Source organism: Acanthaster planci, linkage group LG12 (genome assembly GCF_054643075.1).
Source record: "Acanthaster planci isolate LZ-2023a linkage group LG12, COTS_SCS, whole genome shotgun sequence".
Taxonomy (NCBI): domain Eukaryota; kingdom Metazoa; phylum Echinodermata; class Asteroidea; order Valvatida; family Acanthasteridae; genus Acanthaster; species Acanthaster planci.
In genome coordinates this window covers 7,978,542-8,003,297 of record NC_141788.1, presented here as the reverse complement: position 1 = coordinate 8,003,297, position 24,756 = coordinate 7,978,542, and the positions used below count along the sequence as shown (strand labels likewise).

At 41.4% G+C, this 24,756-nt stretch overlaps 3 protein-coding genes across 5 annotated transcripts; 1 reads left to right on the top strand and 2 right to left on the bottom strand.

The window, feature by feature from the left end:
* Window positions 1-2,448: 2,448 nt before the first annotated feature.
* Window positions 2,449-10,267, bottom strand: LOC110977767 (store-operated calcium entry-associated regulatory factor-like). 3 transcript variants are annotated; one of them, XM_022232192.2, is made up of 9 exons: window positions 10,118-10,267; window positions 8,935-9,026; window positions 8,145-8,236; window positions 7,307-7,399; window positions 6,702-6,812; window positions 5,740-5,951; window positions 5,117-5,356; window positions 4,602-4,762; window positions 2,449-3,946 (listed from the first exon to the last, which is right to left on the bottom strand). In XM_022232192.2, exons 1-9 carry the CDS (start codon window positions 10,126-10,128, stop codon window positions 3,921-3,923), a joined length of 1,038 nt encoding a protein of 345 aa, XP_022087884.2. In that variant the 5' UTR covers window positions 10,129-10,267; the 3' UTR covers window positions 2,449-3,920. The 3 variants fall into 3 exon arrangements, with proteins under 3 accessions (XP_022087884.2, XP_022087882.2, XP_022087885.2); XM_022232190.2 differs by lacking the exon at window positions 10,118-10,267 and adding an exon at window positions 9,956-10,107; XM_022232193.2 differs by lacking the exon at window positions 10,118-10,267 and adding an exon at window positions 9,512-9,890.
* A 208-nt stretch (window positions 10,268-10,475) lies between these two features.
* On the top strand, window positions 10,476-18,906 carry LOC110977809 (NADH dehydrogenase [ubiquinone] 1 alpha subcomplex subunit 11-like). The gene is made up of 4 exons (XM_022232256.2): window positions 10,476-10,687; window positions 14,567-14,659; window positions 15,695-15,814; window positions 17,323-18,906. The coding sequence occupies exons 1-4, from the start codon at window positions 10,606-10,608 to the stop codon at window positions 17,436-17,438; spliced, it is 411 nt and encodes a 136-aa protein (XP_022087948.1). The 5' UTR covers window positions 10,476-10,605; the 3' UTR covers window positions 17,439-18,906.
* On the bottom strand, window positions 18,700-24,254 carry LOC110977786 (cytochrome c oxidase assembly factor 7-like). The gene is made up of 3 exons (XM_022232223.2): window positions 24,040-24,254; window positions 23,256-23,396; window positions 18,700-22,827 (listed from the first exon to the last, which is right to left on the bottom strand). The coding sequence occupies exons 1-3, from the start codon at window positions 24,140-24,142 to the stop codon at window positions 22,391-22,393; spliced, it is 681 nt and encodes a 226-aa protein (XP_022087915.2). The 5' UTR covers window positions 24,143-24,254; the 3' UTR covers window positions 18,700-22,390.
* Between the last annotated feature and the right edge of the window lie 502 nt (window positions 24,255-24,756).

Genomic DNA, 24,756 nt, shown 5'->3' with positions numbered 1-24,756 from the left:
TAACAAAAAGTCCTGCATTTTTGTAATTTTCCCAGGCTCGGTTTTCTTTCTCTGCTGATTCCTTGTTATGTGCATAGCATAAGGAGGCATCAAATGAATCCCGTTCTCATGGATGTTTTCATTTGGTAATTCTGGCATCGCAGTTTGAACAAAAACACCTATGCACTGAGCCATGTCTTCCCTAGATGACTTCACAACAACAGCGCCCTCAGTTGTTCATAAAAGCATGGATAATTTAAATTAACTGTTTTGAAGCATTCACTTTTTAATGCATTTAACCAAACAGGAAAATAAAAGAGTTTCCATTGAAGAATGCAAAGTTGCAGAAAAACGTAGTGTAAGACTAATTCACTGCACCTACACTTTAACGTTTCCGTGAAGCGTTTCCCGTCATGGGAGTCATGTGGCATCGAATGTCACTTGTCACTCAACTGCCAATTCAAATGTCACTCAACTGCGCTGGTTTCCTGCCGCTGGCCAGTATTTGCCCGTCAGTAGTTGATTGCTTTTTCGAAACCAAAATTGCGCAGAAACCAATAATACTGATAGTTTCGTTTTTAGCATCAGAATTTCTGTGGCTGGGTTTGCGACGTGGAATTTTTGTTTCGTCACCAGTACAGACAATATACGAGTAAATTCGTCCGAATTATTGGGGACACGTAGTCGGGAAAGTAAAATAAAGTGGAAAGAAAAGTATATTCCGAAAGCGGTATCTCTACTGTTGGCATGAAGGAGATTCATATGTCGAGTGACTAATTGGTTTGACAATCAGTAAACTACTGTCAAATGCCGCGTGTCCAGATTACTTGGCTGCGGCTTTAAATTCCACACGATTCCACAGAGAGAAACACAAACCATGAACTCTTGCGTAATTTAATTCAAGCCACAACCAAACAAGTCCACCACGGTCAAAAATAAACTAAATCATCCGGCCATGTAAAAGTTGGGCACGATATGGCACGCTGAACTTCACAGAGGTCACTTCTAAACACTTCTGGACTCGAAAGTACATGCTCTTGCGCTGCTTGGCACTGTTCAAGCCATCTCACCGTACCGAATAAAAAGGTGATCGTTGGCTGGTAGGACTATTGTTGCCATGAACGGATTTTGCCTTCAATAAAGAATAAAATGAGTGACTGAATTATACATTTCAAGATTTGTTATTACAAGCAGCCAATCAAAAAGAGACTTCACCTAAAACAGCCCGGGGCGGAATCCGCCGCCCCCTCGCTATTCAAGTTTTTCGATATCGTCGCAGAGCATTTTTTTCACAGGTTGAGTCATTTTGGAATTTTTAGAGTAACTCTTTGCGGTCATTTTGACACCATTTATGCAAAAATCGGAAATACTGTTCTCGTGCAGAGCGCATTTTTTTTCCAGAAAGGGGTCAGCCAAAAATGTACACTCTATCCACTGCGATGCTCAATGCACGTATATAACCACTTCAAATGCCACCTCAAAAAACTACAAAACGATATATAATATGTTGGAATGAGTTCAAACTTTGAATATGTCGTGATAATGGAATCCACCCCCCAGCTATTAGATGGAACAAAAATAACCCGATTTTTAATTAAGGGTAACATTTCTTCTAGCACGCACACGAAAGGTGAGAGCAGCACTGGATAGAAACATGCCGAATATTCAGTGAAAATGATGTTCACCAGCAGCGTCGTCTGTTCCCTTGAGCTTACCTCTGTCAGATAACATAACCCCTTTCTGGTTCTTCGTTTTTGTGGGCCAACCCGAACACGTTCCTGGTTATTGCTTTTGACGTCTCAATGTTTTCGGTTTACAGGGGTTTCCAAGACACGCCCAGATTCTTTGTTATATAACATCCGTGCATTGAACACGTTGAGGGCGCTCAAACTGGACGAGAGCTATGCGACTTTGATCATGCGACGGGCTCAGTCGAGCAACCAAGGTTGCCCTTGCATGCACGATAACAGCACTATTTCAAAGCATGCTATACACATCACTCATTTGGTTTCGTCTCATGCTAGTCTTTCAAATTGTCTGTGAAATTCTTTCCGGGAGTATTATTATCGTTCGAAAAAAAACTCGTTCTAAAAATTGGTCTTTCAAATCCAAAGGGCACTGCATCGTTCAGAAACTGTGAAATAAAACTGGTAACGTTGTTGGCACCGTTAGCCATTTTTGGATAATTTTTTCGGAAACTCTCATTTTTGAGGGCAAATGAAATGGTTAGTCATCCTGACTGAACCATTTGATTTAGTATCAGAATAACATACAAGATTTGATAGAAGTTTTTATATTCATGTGAAATTAGGGTAATACGATAGCCAAAAAACTACTGTAACTTCTCAAAGGATACTGCAAAGTAGGCCTACCAGCTTCCACGATACAAGTTTTCTAAAACTCTTAGCACCCATCTTACGAGAAAAACAAAGCGGACACGTCAAAAATATGACTGGAATAAGTGCTCGATATTGTTGAAAGGGAGTTTATTTCAACCACATACTTGTAATTGATAATAATTGCTTGAGGACACTTTCAAGGCCCAGAAATCCTGAATATCTTCATTTTCTACCAATATCTACAAGTACACTTTGCGTTTTTCAAATTTATTCATTCATTAAAACTGCTTTACTATTGCATGGAAAAAGTATGACCATGGAAAGTGTGTTACTGGAATCCAGTCCTGCCAACCTGTCGTACTCCTTCCTGAGGTCGGGCATTACCACACAATAGATTAAAATGTATCTAAATGAGCCCTCGGTTCATTCAAAATTCTGATCTATTAGGTGGTGATGCCTGACCTCAGGAAGACGTTGGCAGGTATGCTGGATATGTACAACAGAGAAAGTGGGGTTCAACGTGTGTTTTCCAGTAGTTACGCCGCTGCCCAGGGATCTCAAAGGAGTGGGGCGAAGCTCCAAAACTAGATTCGAAAAAAGATTCCCAAAAGATTGAAAAAAATTCTGCGGTAGACCCATGCCACCGAGTTGAGCGTCTGTACACAGCGTGCATATGTGGTGGTTTTCGTGTTTTTGCACACAACTCTCTAAAACATTCCAGATGCGCATTCAAATTCAAATTGTCACCACTACAGGATGTGTGAGGTCCACAAAAATGGACCTCGGGCAGTTGAAGTCATGCTTCTCCAATTTTATTCACAGCCAAGTGTCTCGGTGGTCTCCATAATTATATCCAAGCGCTACGCCCAACCTGCATCACAGAAATTGACTTCAAATTATTCTTACTTGTTTGGCAGGTAATTTGCCTTACTTGATCACTTTGATCACTCTTGGAAATTAAAGAATGTGTTCTAAACGTACAGAACCTGATGTCGGAACTGACAGGGACATCAAACAAATTGGACCCCAGATTTATAGCCTACCCTAAAATTCTAATACTGTACACTGATATGTTGTTCACTGATGAGAACCACCTATTACTGGCGGATCCAGAAACACCCCCCAACCTGTCCATCAAACTCAGAGACTGGACTAATTTTGGCATTTTACAGCCGTTACACCATTTTAAAAACAACGAACTGGTGTGCTCCGCATCAATTAGACCACCATAACATTTCAAAATACTTTTTTGAAAACAATTAATTTGAGATCTTATTTCTGGAATATTAAAAATATACAAGACAGATAAAGTTTTAATATAAAAAAATGTTACATATTTCCAACTCATGTGCAACTTGGTAAAAGTAATAAATATTTTCGCGGCATAAGTGCGCGTGTGCATTTAGTGACAGAACTATTCTACCTTAAATTTCATTTTTAATTTGAGTTAAATTCCTATCGTCAAATTGTGAACAAGTGGATAGAAAAGAAAAGAATTATACATCAATGAAACATATACAGATTATATAAAGTGCACACTGCTTTGAAAATGTTTCCACGGCATCTGTTTCCACGGTACCTTCAGCACAATCGTTCTTCCGGTTAACGCCTCCTTGTTGAACCAAAACCTGCAAAGCACCAACCGATGTCATAAGCTGTTGTTGAAACTACAAGTGAAGACTCCAAACTTTCCACAAACCTACATGTATGAACCAAGGCTCACACAGGTATACCTATGCGTAAAACGCTCAATAATATCCACTTTTTTGTGAAGGAACAAATCAGTCTAAAGCGAAGTTGCAAGAAACAAAACATTCACCATTTCCCCCAGTTATTACCAAGTTATTTGCGACGCGTCTGTAATCTAGTTTCACACGTAAAGTGACTTTTCTGATGATGGTTTCAAAAAAATTAAAAAGTACTTTCATTGTCAAGCCCACCTCCCCAAAGAAGTTATTATGCTTCCTGTTTCTTAACCTACCCTGTTTTGACTGCGACCGTTAAATTTTTGGGGAGAAAATTTGGGGAAAATTGTGAAATTTAAAAATAAAAGAAATGAATGTGTCCATAGTGGTTTGAATGATGTAAAAAAATGTTCAACAGACTTATAAATGCACATAGCTACCTGTAGTACCCTTAACAATGTTTCTCATTTCATTTTTTATCCTTGATGAGTGTACTCATGCATATTCAGTGTAATGGCAGCCCAAAGAGTGTGCTCATGCATCTCACAAAGAAACAATGACCTGGACTCAAACGATTGTGACCTCTCTATTTACTCACCGGACGCCGTTCTGGTGCCTGAGGAACCCCCTCCGCCAAAACTTCCCCCACTGAATCCACCTCCCCTGAAGCCACTGCCCCCGCCCCCTCCAAAAAAGCCACCGGTGCTGTAGCCACGACGCCCATACGTAGGCGCGCCGTAACCGTAACCGTAGCCCCGACTGAAATAAGAAGAAAAGTGCAATATTTAGCTGTCAACAAGGATGGCGACTGGGTTTGGGGTTATTTCCTGTCTTATCTTTGTTTTGGGGAGCTGAGGTTTTTATTCCCACAGACTCATACAATGGCTTTACAAATCCAATGAATAACCTAAGCATAAAAAGCAAGATATTACGACTTGAAGAACTGGTTGGACACAAACTATCTGAATGACAGCTACAGGGATGACATCTAAGCAAAACTCAACTTCAACTTCAATGTACAAAAATGTTTATGCCAGTTAAAACAAAACTGAATAACAGGCAAATATGCATAATTTCAAAGAAACCCTAACAATTCCTAACATCTGAACTCACTTTCCTCTGCTCCCGAACAGGTATCCCAGAATTCCCCCTGTTGCAGCGCCGCTCCAAAATCCCCCTCCACCCATTCCTCCCTGTCTGCCCCCTGTTCCGAATGCCCCACCTCCCTGGGAGCCAGAGCAGCTGTCGGAGCCGTAGCCGGGACGGAAGCCTGGGGGTGGTGGGCCACCGCCCGAACCGAAGCCTGACCCGTAGCCGGTATGTCGTGGGTAGCCGTCATCAGGCCTATCTGGAGTGAAGTTACGTTAAAGATTCATGATCTATGCATTCAATCTTTTAAAATACCCCTGAAAAGGGTCTGGATGGACAACAACCTACCACAGCTATTTTTAGTGTTTGCGGGTGTTACCAAGCGGGAAATTCCCTGGGGCAAGATTTTATGGGGTTTTGGGGGGGAGGGGCACTCATCAGCAGCAAACTGATAACATTTTATGGTGAAGGGTGGTTTTAGTTCCCAGGTATTTTTCAGGAAATTGGTGATTTCAATACCTTCCCTCCCTTCTCCCTTTCTTTTACTTCTTCAATTCTGCAATGTCTTCCAAAACACCGTTGTGAATTTTTGATTGATGGGGGTGGGGGGTGGGGTGGGTTGAAATTGCTGAGATAGCCAAGGATATTTGTGGGTGCTGGTGGCAATGCAGCTACGGTAGATCCCGTAGATGATGACGCCAATTATGGCCAGCGTGATCCAGTCGCCGATGCTGGAACTCTTACGCCTGTGCCCCTGGTAACTGCTGCTCTGGTAACCGTCGTCGCCATAGTAACTGTGTTGGTTCTGGTACTTCTGCGACTGCATGCCTTCTTTAGTGAGGTCCAGCGTGTACTCCAACTGGAGTGCGAGAGAAGCACAGTTGAAAAATGGATCAAAATTTACCGTACCTTGGAACTGAGTCCTCAGCAAATTGCAAAAGAGGCTGACCTAGTCTTGGCGGATTGCTTTCCTTCGCACGACAATACCAAAATATGTCTATTTCCAAGTGGATTGGATGCTAGAACATCACAGGTCGCTCCCCAGCTATATGCTGGTACCCGTTTATGCTCTTGGGTGGAGAGAAGCAAGCAGGGGTGAAGTGACTTGCTCTAAGACACAACTTATAGCCAGCAGTTGGACTGGAACCTCTGACCATCTGATTATGAGTCACCAACCGTAATCACACTGCAAGAGCTTCTTCACAACTGACAAATGTTCACAAGTGCTGGGGTAAAACACCTGCCCTACTAATGAATTGAGAGGTGGCACCGATTTCAGGATTTTTTGTTTTCCAGGATGGGTGAGGTTTAGTATTGGATATAAGGGGCGTCTGCTAGAGGGATAGGAAAAGGGATAGTGATTTAGGTTGTTGAACCTTCCCACCTCCCCACAGGCACACTCTGCACACATCAAGTTTCAGATGAGCAAGAACAGGCATTACTTGTAGTTTGATTTGTGTGTGTGACTGTGTGTATGAGGGGGTGTGGTTGGCAGGTTGGTGGTCGAGGATGGAATTGGGGTAAGTGGAAAATCGAGGAGTTGAAACTTCTCGAAGGACATTTGTTTCTTAGAGATGATGGTGTCATAATTGTAACTCGGCCGACTTACACCACAGGAGCCCTTCAAAACATACTCATCATCAGGGGAGTTATAGCCCTCGCAGGTCACCTCGATCTGCCCAAATCTGTAACTGTTGTCCATGTCCGTCTTACATTCCCACTGCCAAAAGAAGGAGGACTTGACTAATGAACTTTATGTACTTGTAGATGGCATTTTAGCATAAATCCAAGATTTGATTTGGCCTTTTTGGAAACATTTTAATTAGGCCGTGTAAGAAAACAAAATAGTTTCTCATCCCTTCCAATTTTTAAAACATTTTTCTATTTTTTTGTTGAATCTGAAATATGCTTTGACTTTCTATCTAAAAAGATTATGTTTTGGTATGGTGAAAAACTCTTTATGATTTAAAAACCCCACTTTCTTTTACAAAAGAACCTTAACCTTTTATTTCACTGGGCCCTATGCACTGTATGCTCAATGCCTTCTGAAAGCGTGCAGCGGAAATTTCACAGGCTTCCCTGGGCGGGGCTTGAAGCTATAACCGCCTTCTCCCTGTACGGATTTGGCTAGCCTTCATTAGTTTCTTCACTCATAGGAACCATTCCAGAATTGGGGGACGGAGAATCTAACTGGAATTCAAGTATCTTCCCTACCTGTATGTCGTAGCCGTCTGATCCTCGGTTGTAACACTGGACTACCTGGGGTCTGAAAGCTGAACATCCTGCCGATCCACCGACGCATTTCAGCTAACACATACAGAAAGTAAAGAATGTGAGTCTCAGTGTGCCACAGCAGAAAGGCAGCAATACCTGCTGTCGAGATGGCGATGGAAAAACATGCCATTTAACAGGCCATCTAAGTTTCTAAATGCAGCTTTCAAAGTATTAGCATAAGCCAGCGTGGTGGTCCGGACCATGGCAAGGCCATTTGCAAGACCAGTCAAAGGTAACTGGGTGAACTATGACATAGAATGCTGTTGTTTTGGCATTCATTGGAATAGCTTGCGGCTTAAATTCAGACTGGAGGTCTTTGCGATGGTCTTGTGAAGGTTTCAAGAGGTTTCGACTGCAACACTGGCATAAAAAAACATGCTGTAAATCACAACATTTTTGAGGGATGTTAAAACAGATTATAACAGGACAGCGATTTACAATTGTTCAGTAAACAATGAAGTATACTTCGTAACCCAAATGTCATTTTGATACCACCGGAGCACCACACCTCTGGTAAAAAGTTTGGATGTCAACACTATATCTACCAAAGCTACAAAAGTTCAGTCAATTCAATCATTAAATATTTGGGCTTTCATTTGATCAGATATTCAGTGATTCTAAATTCTTACTAAAGCAGAAACCAAATATGCCTCTTATTTGGGGGGAGGGGTTGGTCTACCTTGTTGAGTTTCAGTATTGGGGCCCATCTCCTTGTTCAGAGAAGAGGTTGGAGTCTCTAACCCTAGAAGTGAACCCCCCTAAAAACGCAAGATGTTACCTGTGGGACGGGGCTACTGCGTCTTCCCCGTGTCATTTTACTGTCGTACAGAGTGAGGACTTTGACATCGTCTAGCAGGATTCGGTCACTCCCTAAAACAGTAAATTCACAGGATGGACAAATAAATGACAATCAAGGCAAAGCCTTGAAACACGCCCAGAGGTTGATCAAAAGCACACACCATGTGAAATTATTTCTGTCAGTAGTCCAGAAACGTGTCACCAACTTGGTGAGGCTCTGTAACTGGCAGCTAAAAAGTGCATCCATCTACATGTACGGTCTGATGAATAACTTAAATGTCGATTTCAACAAATGACTGAAACAACTCTGTGATCTCCCGGAAAGCTGTAGACTCTATGAAGTGCAGATTTCACTTGATGACCATAGTTCTTTCTGCTCCAAAATGTGAAATCCTACTTCTCAAGTGAAACGAAATCCAAACATTATTTCTCTTGGACCAGCAAAAGCTAAATTGTATAAGTATACCAAAGATATTCCAAAAGATGCCGAAGTGGGATATCAAACATGTACATATATACATCAACATTGAGCTGGAAATGCAGGACATGTCGTACAAATCTAGTTTTTACATTGCTAGTGTCATGGGTGAAATGTCAAATGAGCACTTCTTTTCTTTTTAAATACTGCAGGGTGTGAGCCCTGGATGTTACAAAGTTCTTTTATCCAGATTTGCCTATTACAGTTTGGCCAGCGTAAGTGCAGCAATGTCATCGGGACCATTCCAACTACAGCCAGGGCTGGCACTGTAGTTGGGGTTGACAACACTTACCAAATCCAAAGGCGGCCACCACACAGCTTATAAAACAGAATCCCAATATACAAATAAAGCGAAGGAGGTGTGCAAGTTGCAGAGGTGCCATTCTGCAGGAAAAAATGAAAAATGATTCCATTTCAAGAAAGATGCATATTGTGTCAACAAGAACTTCATGACTAATGTCCCTGACTGCATTGTTGCTAGGTCAGTTACACCACTGATTTTTAAGTTTGATTGGTTTTCAGTAAATGTACAGTGTATGTGGCAAAATAGTGGACCTGGTGGCAATACAATCAAAGATGTTAGAATTTTCCAAGGAATCTTTCTACAAGTTAGTCAGTAAAACACTGAACTGTGACAGCCAGAATATGTTTTTTGACAAAATAGGCTATAGATCACAATGAACATTACAAACGCAAAAGCAAACAGTCTGAGTTACCAAAATGCTTCAAAATTAAGTGCTGGATTGTTAAGAAGCCTACTTTGGGATAAAACTTGAGCTCAATTGGGAACCTGTAATACACACAAACTGCATTTTCAAAACGGAAAAAAACAAGAGCAAAGACTTTAATTATGACCTAAAAATACTTACATTTTATGAAGGGATTTATAAACGTTGATGTGTTACTTTTCCAAATCAGTGAAATAGGAAGTCGTTATGCATGCGGGGATCACCTATTCATCGTGTAAATGTACAGAGTTTTCAATATTACTACCGCCAAAAAGGTCTCTGTCCGATGTGCTGTCTTGATATAATATCATTATGACTGATGATGTGGACTTGCCAAGCTTGTTAAGTAGACACGGGCCTGCGCCGCCAAAGAGCCAAAGCATCTATTTAGACAGAGTTAAGCGATGACACAGATCTTAAAATAACAAGGAGCCCTGAAACGTCAAACTAGATTACATAACTATGCACTGACTAAACCTTTAAAACGGATGATGTAATGTAAGCCTAGGCATGCTAGGGCTAATGTTGGATAGCCTACAGTACAGTTCATTTCAATCCTCGCAGTTGTGTTTACATCAGCGGTACCTCCAAAGCTGACGTGTACATCCGATCACACACTCACTGACTGAGATCACCATCTAAAAATCTGCAATTCATTGATACAGTGATAGGGTATGTGTTTCCATGGAGGGCGGTGTTGCCTAAGTTACTTGTGTTACCTCCATTGTTAACTGGCCCGACACTTACCCAACTGGCATTCGTGATATTCTAAAATCTGGAAACTCAAACCGAGTCAAAGGCTAAGCTGAATGAGTCCAAGTGGCCAGTGGGCCCTCTAGTCTTTTGATCTACCGCGTACCGACCGACGCAGCATATCCCAGAAAATAGTTTGCATTCATTCACCGAGAAGAAATAGTCCCTAAATTCGAATGATGCAAATAAGTATCATCCTATACGGTCTGCCTGTAACATAAAAAGAAAAGTACACATCTTTGTATCCAAAAATGGATATTTTGCACCGACTGATACTTTATTATAATTAATGATTTTACACAAGTAGTTCCGTTTTTTAACTCGGAATAATATTGATATGTTCCGTCTGCGTACAGTACAGGTCACAGTGGGTCAAAGTTTAACTTGGTGTTGTTTGATGGAGAGAGTTCATAATTTGCCAGTTTTCAGGCAAACCACACGCCGATAGATCCGTGAAAAGGGTTATTTACAGCTTTACGACAATGAATATTCGTTACGACAATATTGATGGCAAAGAGCCGGTCACAAAGATCCTGGAGACAACCGCAACGGGAGCTGTCTCTGGTAGGCCTGTTGGCGCTTTGGTTTTCATGGTTTTGCTAGCAAAAGCAATCAGCACCAGATCACATACATGTAACCAACACAGCCTAGGCGTAGTAGGCCCTAGTACTTGGCCGGTGCATGGTGCTTCGGAAAAGTACAAACGTTACGAGAAGGATCCATGTACATCATACATGTACATGCATGTACAGACATCACAAACGTTACGAGAAGGATCCATGTACATCATACATGTACATGCATGTACAGACATCACGAATAATTTTCCCCTAAATATGTGTGATCAATGTCACTTGTCAGTCGTGACAGCAGCAGTGTAGGCCTGCATACAAAAACAAAACGATACAGTGTATAGGCCGGCCCTAGCATGTAGGCGAGGTCTTAACCTCCATTTTTTGCTGTGCCATGGCGTAAATTATGACTTCCCACTGTAGGCTATGTAGGCCTATTGACAGGATTGACTACATACATGTATTGTACAATGTTGTAGGCCTAACTGATGATATTTAGCCGGCTACAAGTGCATGTACATGTGTATACGTGGTAGGGCCTACTGGTAGTGGTAGACAGCACCCTCTAGAATCTATGGTCATGACGGTATGGGATCAGGTCTACTCAGACTTATTCCAACTCGGACCCATGCCAACTCGGACCCACTCCAACTCGGACCCACCTTGAGTCAACTCGTACCCACTGAGTCTCATGAGTTATGGTTGCACTACACCAAAGGGTCCAGACAACTTGGCCGTTTGCCAACTCGACTTCGGACAACTCGACAGTCGAGTTGTCTCAACGGTCGAGTTGTCTGAAGTCGAGTTGGCAAACGGTCAAGTTGTCTAACATCCACACCAAATACGCGCCTGTAGACGGAAATAGCGCCAACTCTTGAACCTCGCAAAGAGGTTGGCCTTCATTTTTTTCGCTGGAAATTCAAAGTTATTTTTCTTCACTGGAAATTCAAGATTGTGGCCAGATCGATCACTTTGTTTCAATTCTACAAACTTTTTTATTCCCCTTTTCCCGAAGATACCCCCTAATAGTAGTAAAACTATGCGCTCAGCACGAAATGCCTCTATCCAAAAAAGGCCTGCAATGTGGGGCTTTTTGTGAAAGAAATACTCTGGACAGGAAACTATCAATCCCAAATTCGGGATTTATATAAATAATTCTATGATCCCTTGAGATTATGGCACATCTTACAATGTATTGTAAAAACTGTGGGATCACAAAATATTGATAATGAGCTCGCGAGCAGACAAACGACGCTTCAAAACCGTCTCCAAGTTTAAGACAAAAGGAAATATTCCACATTTTTATTTTAAAATGATTTGATTTGTGCTGTTTGAAATCACCAACCTATTTGCATTATTTGGACAGTCAGTTTGGGCCTGTATGGATGAATTCCTCCATCTGCCTAAATTTTGCCGGTATTGGGGGGGATGGGGCAAGGTGGAGGTATGAGACTTGCCAGGCCAAAAAAAATTTGAAAAGTGAGGTGGGGGATAACACCATGAGACACTATGAAAGGTCAGTGTTCGTGATATTGATGTATATCTGCAGTATGTGTTGTACGCATGCAGCATCTCTTATGTACAGCAGAAGGGCCTATCTGTGGCTTTTTATTGCAACAAAAACTTTGGGGGCTGTTTGGTGAAAGTTCGTTCGATTTCGTCTGGTGATCTGGAGTACCAAAAAACTTCGGAGAAAGGGCGTCAATGATTTGGTACCTGTCAATCACACTCCAAAAGCTGCTCCCGTTGGTTGTCCCAAGCTCCCACTCCCCGATCATAGGGTTTCAAGAATGGAAGGTAACAAAATCAGTCTTTGTAGTCAATCACGCCGGTACCTCGGAAGCTAATAATCGATTAAGATTCCAGATTACAAGCAGCAAATAAGACATCAAATGAAATGTGCCTCCATAAAAATACAACGCTTGTCGGTTACTTATCACTTGTTCCAAATCATCACTGATATAAAATGTAGTCCTGTACGGTTTTCAACCACCATGCCTGTTTAAACTCGAAAAAGGAGAAATTCTGGGAAGCCTGTGCCACTGTTTCCATGCATTACGTGTAGAGAGGATGTTACATCTCGGCAGCATGCAGTGCAAAAGTGTCGTTTACCAAATGCTAAAATGTAAAAGTGGACAAAATCAAAATTTTCAACAAGTTAATCATGCTCCTGGGATTGGGTCCAAGTTGACTCAGGGTGGGTCCGAGTTGGTCGTACATGTAGGTCCGAGTTAGTATTGGGTCCGAGTTGGTTGTGGGTCGAGTTGGTCGTGGGTCCGGGTTAGTATTGGGTCCGAGTTTGCATGGATCCATTTGGTTGTGGGTCCGAGTTGGTATGGGTCCGAGTTGGTTTGGATCCGAGTCGGTTTGGATCCGAGTTGGTTTGGATCCGGGTTGACTCGAAACCGATGGTATAGGCTTACTCTAACACAGTCTAAGCTAGGGAGGCTCAGTAATTTTTCAGCTGTTTGTGTTCTGGTTTTTTTTTTTACATGATATTGAAGGGGATGTTATAAGAAACATTTTGATATAAGTTGGGATTCCATTGGTCCCTGCAAAGCAAAGAAATATTAATTTTAAACTAGGGATATTTGGAGACGTTTTGGGACATTTTTTGTAGGCCTACATGTGTGATACAGAGCAAACTGGTTTTTTTTTTACATAAAAATGAGTGTGGATTTTTACTGAAAAGCTTAAAATCCATATTTTTTCGGAAATTACATACATGTAAATGGAGGAGCTAGAGCGTGTGGAAAAAGACAAATTTTAATCACAACTTCCTATTTCAGAAAATGAGTTCCCAAAAAACGCCCTCACTAGTTTTTGCATGTCCCTAACTAAGCGTAACGGTTAGTATACATGTTAGATTACATGTACCACCGGATTTCTACTTCTGGCAGGCATGACATGGTCTGTCGTTGATGATGACGTGTTTGAGAGCTCTTTTGAAACACTCCCAGCTGGGTTCAATTTCTAGATATCTACATGTACCTTTTTTCATCCCCCAAATTAAGAATATGTATACATATACTTCTTTTGCCAGATTTGAATTGATACCAGCATTTACATATGCATGTGCTGTACATGTAATGACAGAGTGGCATTTTCTGGGTTTTGTTTTGTTTTGATTTGTGACCCTGGATGATTTTGGAAGAAAAATTAATATCTGATTCTGGCCTTGTGAATACGAAGTCACAATAGCTAGGCCTATGTTGGCATAGAACCAGATCAAGATTTGTCACAGTAAGAATTTTAAAGTTCAAAACAACCACTTGCTGTACATATGTCTGGCTAAATACTGGTTAAGTTACGCCAGTGACAGCTAAATATCCACTGCTGTTTTTGATACAAACTTCTAGGCTGAAAATTAACTATCAGACTATGACTAAAGGGCTATGAAAGAAAAGGCAATTGGCTGATGGCAGAATTCTTGACAAATTATCGAAAAAATTCCACTGATTGTGCAAAAAGTTAGCATACAGTTCAACCAATTGTGACCAACAATTACGTCAATAATATCTAAGGGAGCGTTTCATTATTGTGGAAGGCGGTATTTACTGCGGTACCACTGTTTTTTTAGCGGCACCACACTAGTTACCCAAAAGGGCTGCAAAAATACAGCGGTACCACAGTAAATACCGCCTTCTGTAATTATGAAACATTCCCTAAGCTAATCAAATTTTTAAAATTTCATGGCGATTTCACGGACAAGACAGAATTATGCTCAGAAGGTTAAGAAAGAAAAGACATCTCCTTTTTGAAGAAAATAACCTGCACAAGAAATTCTTGTTTAAGATTTTACTCAAGCTTAACTTATAATATTATAGTTACAGGTCTAGTTATGCACAGTTTTTTTGGTCATGTGTCATAGGAGCTGGACTTTCTGCAGTGGCACTGTCGATGCACTTTCCCAAGAATTTTACTGAAGCCGTCGGGAGGAGTTTAAATCACACAGCGACATTGGGTGAGTAAGGCTGAGTCAGTGAGAACAATTGAACAGCCAAATAATTGACTTTCCAGTCTGTCAAATATTCCAGTGTTCGGTCGTACATGTACACTGTAGCCGAGGGTGGGAATTTACGTTTAATTTCAAAAATATTTGAAAAACTTTCCCATACCGTTTAAACCTTTAAATGACCTACCCTTACGGCGTCATTGAAAACTTTAAACACAACAAATTGTATACAATTGACAATAATAATAGTTGAAACAAAGTTACAGAGATGAATTCATGGTATTCCTTTGATATGACTGAGCAGTTAAGTGTTCTGAAAATCAGATTACGTTTTACAGGCATTGTTTAAAATAAAAATGAACGTCAGATTACATCAAATAAAACGTCAAACCTCTAAAAGGGGCAGTTCCTTTTAAATGTTTGGAAAATCTGGAAGTGAATTTGGAACTTTTCGTTTAAACATTTGAAGGAAAAACAGCCATGTTTGGCCTTATTGTTACGCATACATTTAGCTGCCTTTAGCCATAAAAATTTCTTTGGGGGGGAGAGGAATCTGCCCCACCCCGGCCCCCCCATGATATTTTTCAAATATTACAGCAAGTGCATGTTTTTCACAAGCAGAGCCGTTAGAAGATTTTTAGTAACTCTTTGGAGTCAATTTGTAAAAATGGGATGTACCTTTTTTGCACAGCGCCTGTTTTTTTAAGTCAGGTCAGCTGAAAATGTACATTTCCCACTGACGTGCTAAATGCTTGCGAGCTAGCATGCATGTAGCCTTGAACTGCCAATGACCATACCAACAAAACCATATGTCAGATTGAGTTTGAACTTCACATTTTAATAAGGGGTGTCTTTAATGGCTTGCCAAGTTTAAGAAAAAAAATTGGGCAAGGGACAGCTGTGCTCTTAAGAGGGCAGGAATCTTAAGAAATGGTTGTCAGAACTGCAGCTGAATTTCGCTTTCGCCAGTCAGCTTGATCCTCCTAGTATCCGCTGTGTGGTTTGCACTGACACATGCAATCGGTTGTGATCTCTTCTTCACAGCGGCTCTCGGCGCTGTCTTTGGAGCAGGAACTACAATAGCGGCGTCCGTCAGGGACAAAGACGGCCCACTCAACTACTTCATCGGAGGGTGTATGGCAGGGGCAGTTCTAGGAGCCAAATGTAAGTTCTGGTGAAAGGGGTTGTGTCGAGTAAACTAATCCTGATAGGACAATCTATTCCTTGTTGTGCTGTTCTGACTGTAAAAAATGAAAGCAAAGAAAATGCACACAGACAAATATCTCCACTCCTTTCAAATCCCCTAAAAAGTTGAGGAAAGTCAGGGGTGTAATTTGTCAGGATGTGTTCTGATTTTAGGATTTTTCATCAGGATTTTCCTAGTTTTTTTTTTCAGGACTTTTTAAGCAATTGAGGAAATGCAGAGTTCACCATTAAGGTGTTCTTGTTGATAAAAAATGATACAGAACAACAGAAATGGTATTTTAACCACTTGCTGCCAGGTGCTTTTAAAACTGCAATGCACACATAAGGGAGATTTTCAAGATTTTCAGTGTTCTAAATTCTTCAAAAATTCATCATTTCATTTAATGGACAATTACAACCGTACGAATGACTGTTAAGTGGCTACTCTAAACTGACAGGCAACCTTCATTGACTCCTGAGTAATTCAGCCAGGCCTGTGCCCTGTATTGGGAAGTGTTGCGTAATTTCCTTTGTCCCCAGTGAATGCGAGTGGCATCTTTTCAAACGTGGCAGGATTAGCATGCAGCGGTGCTGCGTCGCTCATCAATGGGGCCCCGGAGCACTTCTCTCAGCAGTGCTAATCCGCGGGCGCGCTATGCCCAAAACAGTGGTATACTACTTAAAAATAGTGACGGATTAATGCCAGCCGAAAAATGATGGCAATTCCCATCAGCAGGTCTTAAACAGCAAGTGGTTAAGGGGTGTCTGTAGGCAGACCCACATGTGTACCATAAGCCCTATGCTGCTGTGGGGCCCTTGAAACCGTTGTTGATTAGTTTGTGGATATTTCATATTCCTCTAATCTCACCTTCGGGATAGGGAGGTTGGAATGGATTGCGTTTAAATCCCTCATAAAAACAAAGGCCCAACTCCACCATTTTGGCTTGGGAGCGTCAATTGATTTCCTTTGCAACTCCTTCAAAAAATATTCAGGGCCCAACTCAAGAATGGTGCTCTTTGAAAATCATATGCAAAGTATCATTGTTGTAAATGAGTCTATCATGGGTCATCCAATCAAATTAAAAATTGTGAGCTCATCAAGCATCCCATTTGCTAGCCCTGGACTTGTGACATGAGCAAAATAATTTGTAGTTTTCGTCATGAACAGTTTGCAACATGGATGTGCAGATGATTTTTTTTTTCTGCCCCTGAACTCACTGAAACCATCACAACACCCTGCCTTGACCAAAACGGAATGTTGGTTTTTGTCTTCACCCCTAGGTGGTTTAAAATTGTGAGAAAAATGTTTTAGTCTCAAAATACCTGTAACGAGCAGAATGTGCATATCCAACCGTCTGATCTTAGGATCTTTATAAGTGAAAACTGGCCAGAGCAACTTTTATTTCTGATCTATATCTTCATTCTTTAAATTAATTCATTAAATCCTTGTAATCCTGTTTTCCTCCTTTTGGTTTGTCATTTTTCAGATCACAGTTACTCAATTGGCACAAGCACCTGCGTGGGCTTCGGTGGCTGGGCAGCCATTTACAAGTTGTGGAGAGATGAAGGGTGGGGCGATTTCATTCCCAAGCCCATCTACTAAAAATCAGCACCAAGTCAGAGACATTGAAAGGCACAGGGCTGTTGCCCAGCGGAAAAGCCAGAGTTGTCAGCAGTTCAGGGATATGTTAGATCTCCACCTAAACTCCTGTTTGAACCAACGCCTCCTGCCCTGTCCACTAGTATTTTTTTGGGTGAAAACCTCAGAGTGTGTGGAACCCCTTGTGACGTCAACATCCTAGAATGATTTTTGTGGACAGCCAATTTGTTGCATATTCTGAAGGAAATGCCAAGCATTGTGTGTAGCTATCACCTATGCTGTGTTCCTAACATGCTCTTTCTGTGTCCATGCTTGGTGGTCATGTAATTGGTTGGTGGCCTGGTGACTTCATGTCTCCAGTTATTAGCTAAATTCACCCATTGATATCACCACGTTTTGTGGCAGACAACACCGAAGATCGTATAGCGCCGAAGGCGCAAGATGGATAACTCTGTCACAAAGGTGTACATGTAATTACCATGGGCGCCATTTGAGCAAGCGATACGCCTGCGCAGTTTACGGTAATGCTTGGGCGCAGGCTCACCAGGTGCACGTGGCTGCCGCAGCGTCTGTGCATTAATGTGCATTGCGCAGGCGTATCGCTTGCTCAAATGGTACCCATGCGATTACAACGTTTCACGCGTATTCACGGTAAAGTTTGCCATCTTGCACTGCTTCGCGGCGCTATACGATCTTTGGACAACACCCACTCGGCATCTTCGTAACCTGACAGCAGCACATGCCAGACCTATTGTCACCAGACGCAACTGTTTACATATCTCTACCAGAATTCCTGAAATTCAGCAAGCAAAACGAAGAGTGGTGTAGGGATCCCTTCTGTCACATCGTACATCCAAATGTACAATGAGATTTACTGCTCAAAACTTTTCATCAGCATTCGCCGAGTTCAAATGATGTAGAGGCGCACAGGGTATCTTCTTTGAGAGTTTGGATCGACATAGCACAACCCAGGTGGAGACCTCAAGGGCAAGATTTGCATGCTATAATAGATGAGTATATGTATTGATTATTGCAGTAGTTACCCACAATTCTTAGCAATGGCTGTTTCCTGCACAGAGTCTTGTGAATGGGAATAGCCCTTTCCAGCACCCTTCACTCGGGTGATAGGTACAAGTAGAGTAACATGTAGATAAGGTTGCTTGCAAATACAAACCATCACCAGGGATGGGCTTGGTTTAAGCAGAACCTCTATGGACATGTATAAGAATGTAACTTGAGAGGGCTCTGTACAAAAGGATTGGTATCGTTTGCAAGAGTCAACGATTTTATTTCAATTTCAACGGTGGTTTCCACATATAGTACAGGTATGCCATAACCCTTGATTGGAATTTGTATGGTTACTCTCGGATATGCTTAAAACAGACATCATTTTTCTTGAATAATTTGTCATTAGTGGCAATATTTGGTTGTTTTATTCACAGATTGTAAATAAAATGTTTACAAAATCACAGGCCTCTGTAGTTTGTACTGTGTGATTTTTTTTTAATCTTAATGAAAGTCTAAACAAAAAATGGTAGAAATGTACATGTATCATACATGAAATGTGTTCATAGTGCAAAATACTTGACCGCCATTTATATAAATAAATTTTTTTTTTTAAAATACTTGGCTTAAATCCTGGGTGTTAACGTGGCAACAAGACGGTAAATGTCAATAGTTTTCATCGGAAGGAAGAAACAGAATGAAAATTACTAATGAGAGGAAGCCAAATCACTCATAGCCAACATCTTTAAAGTACTCGAGTTAGGATTTCATATAACGTCACCCCCAGGTAGCCCTTTTTTTGTGTGTGAAATAAAACTTTTCATCTGGCAATAGATGCATCTGTGTGACGGGGAATTGGTTGATGTGATACCTACAGCTCCCTGGGATGGAAATACTGACCAATGAAATTACAAGAATTACCTCATGAATAAACATGTTTACAATTCACGTCGTCTTATGATTTCTGTCTTGCATACTTCGAAAGAATGTTACCTGGTTACTGTAAAATACCCAGTGCTATACAAGCAGGAGAAGAGAAAAACAATTTGAACATGAATACTGCGTGCCTTACACACACACACACACACACTGGGACTAAAATTACGAATGCACTCAAGCATCTTAATTAGCTTTATCAGTGCCAAATGTGTACACATTCTGAGAAATACAAGATTATTGGTATTAGTCACTGCAGTCTCGTACTATGGGCAGAAAACGCCCTACATAAATATATTGACGGATTTTGATTAACAAGTCACTGCACCACATATGGAGTACATGTACTGAAGTTTGACGTCAAAATGAACCAGGTAGTGTAGGGCAACCGAATACGCACACGTGTTGGTTCATGTGCTGGTTCTCGTAATAACGTGTAATTCCAGAAATTCGTGCACCATTTTTTTTATGTCCTTTCACATCTGAAATGATTTTGTAAGTTCAGAACACATTTTCTTATTCCCGAGAGTGATAAATTAATGCAAATTACCTGCCAATTAAATAGTAATTGTTTGAAATCAATTCTGGTGATATTCCATGTCAAATAACAAAGGTCAGATGTAACTGGGACACAAAAATGTCACACGTTTGGACTCCAAATTTCTGAAATTACCCTAATGCCTTTCACACACAATTGTGCGTGTGATGTACAATTGTGCGCGTGATGTACATATGTTCGCTTGGGTACTTTGTTTAGCAGTGAAACACCATGTACAAAAAGCCAAGCATGTTCATATGAACAGGCAGAACGGATATATCAAACATGCCAAAGCACAACGTACATGTATTGCACACAACTTTGAAACCACCTCATAAATATCAATATACATGCAAATGTTTTGTCCATGTATTTCTCATAGACAAAATGAATGAACATGGCGTACGTGTACTGTGCTGAACGATGAATCAGTAATGTGAGCTCTGGTAAATTCAACAGTGCCCTGGTAAAATTTTCTGTTCTATACCCTGACTGTTGTGAATTTGTTAACAGGTTTACATGTATACACTTTCTCGGGAACACGATCAGAGTCCAAAATAAAACTAAATACATGTATCACAGGTGGGAACATCTCGGGAAATGGCAATACTGTCAAAAATTACATGCGTATCCATTGACAAATTCAAAAAGTAGAGCGACTGAAAATGTTTGCTGAGAGTAACGCCCTTCCTATATTACAAGTTTACAAATCCTCATATAAAACCAGTTTACTGACTGCTTACAGATATTTATTCTGCTTTGCAAAAATTCATGTACATGTATTTGGCAAGACAAGCTGGGTGAGAGAAGTTACTGCATACCCTTAGCAAATCGCAAAATGAAGCCCGACATACACAAATCACTGTCAGATTACACAAGTTTGTACATCAGCTGTTTCTTTTTTGAAACGTGCAACAACTCTCAAATGATGAACCAATCTGACAGTGAACTAAGATTCAATCTATGTTTCGTGTTGTACATAAACAAGCAAAAGGCTCATCACCAACACTTGCATAGCGTGCACCACAACAGGATTGCTGTCAGGCAATGTACACATGTCCCCTTCAATAATGGGTTTGCATGGCTGCCATCTTGGAAGCCAGTGCTTTTGTTCCACAGGGTATGCGGAAAGATTTCCATGTGGAACAAAACAAGGGCCCTGCAAGATGGCTACCACGCAACGCCTCTTTACAGTTGAACCTGGTTAACAGGAAGTCATTCGGACTTGGCAAATCACCTTGTTATAACAGGAGCCTTACATTGTCAGGAAAGAAAATAATGAAAAACAAAAGATTGGGACGTCAAACTTTACTTGCTATACGCAGAATCTTATATTAACAGTGCTCTTATTAACAAGGTTTGACTGTAGTTACAAGTTAAAAACTAGAGTTTAACGAAGCCATAGGGTTAAACCTTTGAAAGCAGATAAGAAGTTAGCATAGTGACAAAACTGAAGCAGGCAACAAAAAACTATGACTGTCAACCATGGAATCCATTTCAAATTCTTCGGATGAACCCAAACTGGACAAATGTGAGGTTCTGTGCGATCAGTCTTTAATTGCAACTTGCTTTGAAGGTTTTAAAATACCTGTCCAATTGCCATTTGATCTTAGTCAACTGACCGGTGCTTCATCTGTGAGAATTAAGTACAGGTTCCACAAAATTGGTCGAAAATGGAAAATGCCTCCCCCTTTCAACTTGAGGCAAAATATATACTTACAACAGACATCCTGGTTTTTAGTAGACCATTCCTTCCGAATCTGAAAATGCAGATCTGGGACACTGCTGCTAATTCACTCTAGAAAACAACCCTGCTAAAAGTAAGATTACATGTACATGTTCTTTAGTGAAAGAATTAGTCTTCTCTAGCCTGAGACATTTTTAAAACTGTCAAATGACATCTGAAAGACTCTGAAAAAGCAATTTTTATTTTAACTTCAAAGTACATTTACCAAACTCAAGGACAATGCCATGGGAAAGTACATCATACATGTAGGACTGATTTTCTCCTAGACCCTTCAGAATCCATCAAAAGATTTCTGAGGATCTGAGCAAGACTGGAGAAGGTGCGCAGAACCCAACGGCTGTTATATCTTTGGTCTGATGCCCCCACAAAGATACCATGTAAAGAATACTGAGGATTTGGGAACGTTCCCAACTTCAAGTGCTGGAAAAACTTTCTGAGTTTGGGGGTTTTGAAAGTCAGTTTGTAGGGAATTCTTGGTGATGGGACATAAGCACCTTTCCAGCAAAGAGCTAAAAATTTTCATGTTGGGTACAGGCCAGTACACACTCTATGCAAAAGGGAGCACAAAGGTGGAATTGTTCATTATACGCACTGCAAATTTCCAGAAGTTGAACACATTTCAACACCAGCAAAGTTCCCTGCAAATGCTTAGTGAAAACATCAAAGTCACTTCGCTTTTGCATCCACCTAAAGAACACGTATAAACCGGCATAACAACTCGCCCTGTAATCATTTGCCACCCGTTTCTCCAAACTTCAACTGGGCTGCTTTCTCCTTGGCTTGGCGGTGGAGCTCCTTAGCCTTGGCTTTATACTCCTCCGCAAGCTTCTCGTCTTTGGCCGTGCCGTCACCCAGCCTATACATGCGGCTCACGTTGGCGCAGCCGTACATGTGGCCCAGCTGGCAGCTGCGCAGCGTGTAGTGGAAGGCCTTGGCCAGGTCCTTCTCCACCGCCCCAAGACCCCGCAAGTACACCCCGCCTAGCTGGAAGCAGCCCTCCTGGTGGTCGCCTTCGCAGGCCCGCTGTAGGAAGGCGGCTGCCTGGGGCGGGTCCTCAGTGTCACCCCCGCTCAGTGCCACACCTGCCCCGTAGCACCCTGTCAGGTAGCCGCCTTCACAGCTCTTGACGAAATAGTCCACAGCTTTTCTTCTGTCTTTGTCCACACCTTCCAAATCAAGCAATGGAGAGAAGTAAAATGTATTGGCTATGAATGGTGCAGGCTAGAGGAATAACAAACATACATATTACCATTCTTAACTCCATGTTCCCGCGTTATGTCAAGGTATGAATAAAATTGGAGGACTGACATCTGTTAGAGTTACTTTAGTAATGCCACGCTAAGTAGCCAGTTGCTCTATGAACAAGCTCAGTTGTACATAGTACATCCAACAAAAACCAGGCAAAGTGCACCCTGCTTCTGGTTTCCAAATTCATGGAACATACAACGTAAATCTCCTTCTGCTAAAAAAACACAATGGAGGCGAGGTTCTGAGAGCAACCAACAAAGCAGGTCCAGATAACGGCAGAAGGTAATCTTTTGGACAAGGTCACAGTCCCAACCCTGAGTTTGTAGTATGCTATGGACTCCTGTACCTTTGCCATACAAATGCAACGCTGCCAGCTTGTTACAAGACACGGCGTGGCTGTATGTGTTGCAGCTGGTAGCATACGCAGGGGCTGCCTTGCTCAAATCGCCCCTGATGCCGGCGTAGAATTCACCTAACCTGTAGCAACCTGATAGTGATGGGGGAAATACCGTTATAAGTTAAATGACATTCACCATTCAGAGTCATGAAATATCACAAAATGAACGTTCCAATCCCAAAGTTTTGGGTCCCTTTTTATTACGCTGGACAGTTGGAGAATTCAACCCTCTCCACCTACCAAAAATATTCAAATTTCTTGTAAAGGCCTATTAATAATGCTTTTATATGTATTTTCCAAGGTGATGATGAATAACAAGTAGGAAACATAGGAAGAGACATGAACACTTTGAACAAGATGAAACTTGAAAGGGGACAGTCATCATACATGTCAACACTCAAGGCTGCAAATGGGAAAACATTAGGCTTACCCAAACCTTCCCCAAACATACCAAAAGTAATTTTGGACTCACTGATACATTAAAAAAAGACGGGAAAAAGGCTGATTGAAGCAAATATGTAGGGGCTGACATGGTTACATATATACATGTGTGGGCTACCACAAACTGTATCACCAGGCTAGTCCTATGCACTTTCGACAGAAACTTCCAGCTATATTACACTCGTTATTAGTAGTATTATCATGTATTAAAATTGTACAGTATATGGATATATCGATGGACACCGAATGGCATGACAGGTCGACCGCAACCGGTCATAGGCCTAGCCCTTACCTTCCCCCGATTTTTCGCGATAGCACTGGTAGTTGTATTCTGTCTCCAGATTTGCCAAATACTCCTTCACCTCCTCTTCACTCTTGAAGTTGACAGCATTCATGACTACTGTGGTTTCTTCATTATAATGCCGATCGTGGGAAAATTACGGTTTTCTGCGGCATGCACAACCTCCCCATTACATAATTTTTTTTTCTATGGACAAAACCCAGCGTGCTTGTATAGCGCCCTCTCATATTAAGTCAGAGAGGACGCTGTTCATAATCGATCGTTCTGGCAGGAGGGTACAGTCCACTAATTCGAACCCCGTTGAAAACAGTGTAAAATCAGCACTGTTCAGGGCCCAATAGCATGCACGCCAACATCCCTGAGATTTCTGAAACACAAATGAAATTCTTGTCTGGTCACTTATCTTTCAATTTCTTTTCAATTTTTGGTGGGTTAACCAATTACATTTTTAATTATTCCTACAAAACAAAATCACCCCACAAAAAGTGATTTTTCCGAAGTCTGATTGCAGCCATTTTTCAAGTGGTAACCCTTAACGTTTTCGGGCACTTAGGACCATTTTTAAACGGTAGTTTTTAGCCCTTCTGCTCTCATATGAAAGCTCAAAGACCCAGGGAGTTGATCCCGGCAACAATTTACACAATCTCACCATTTTGGGGGGCCAAACAATCTCCTTTTTCAAAAGAAACTGTGCGGGCACTTTTAATG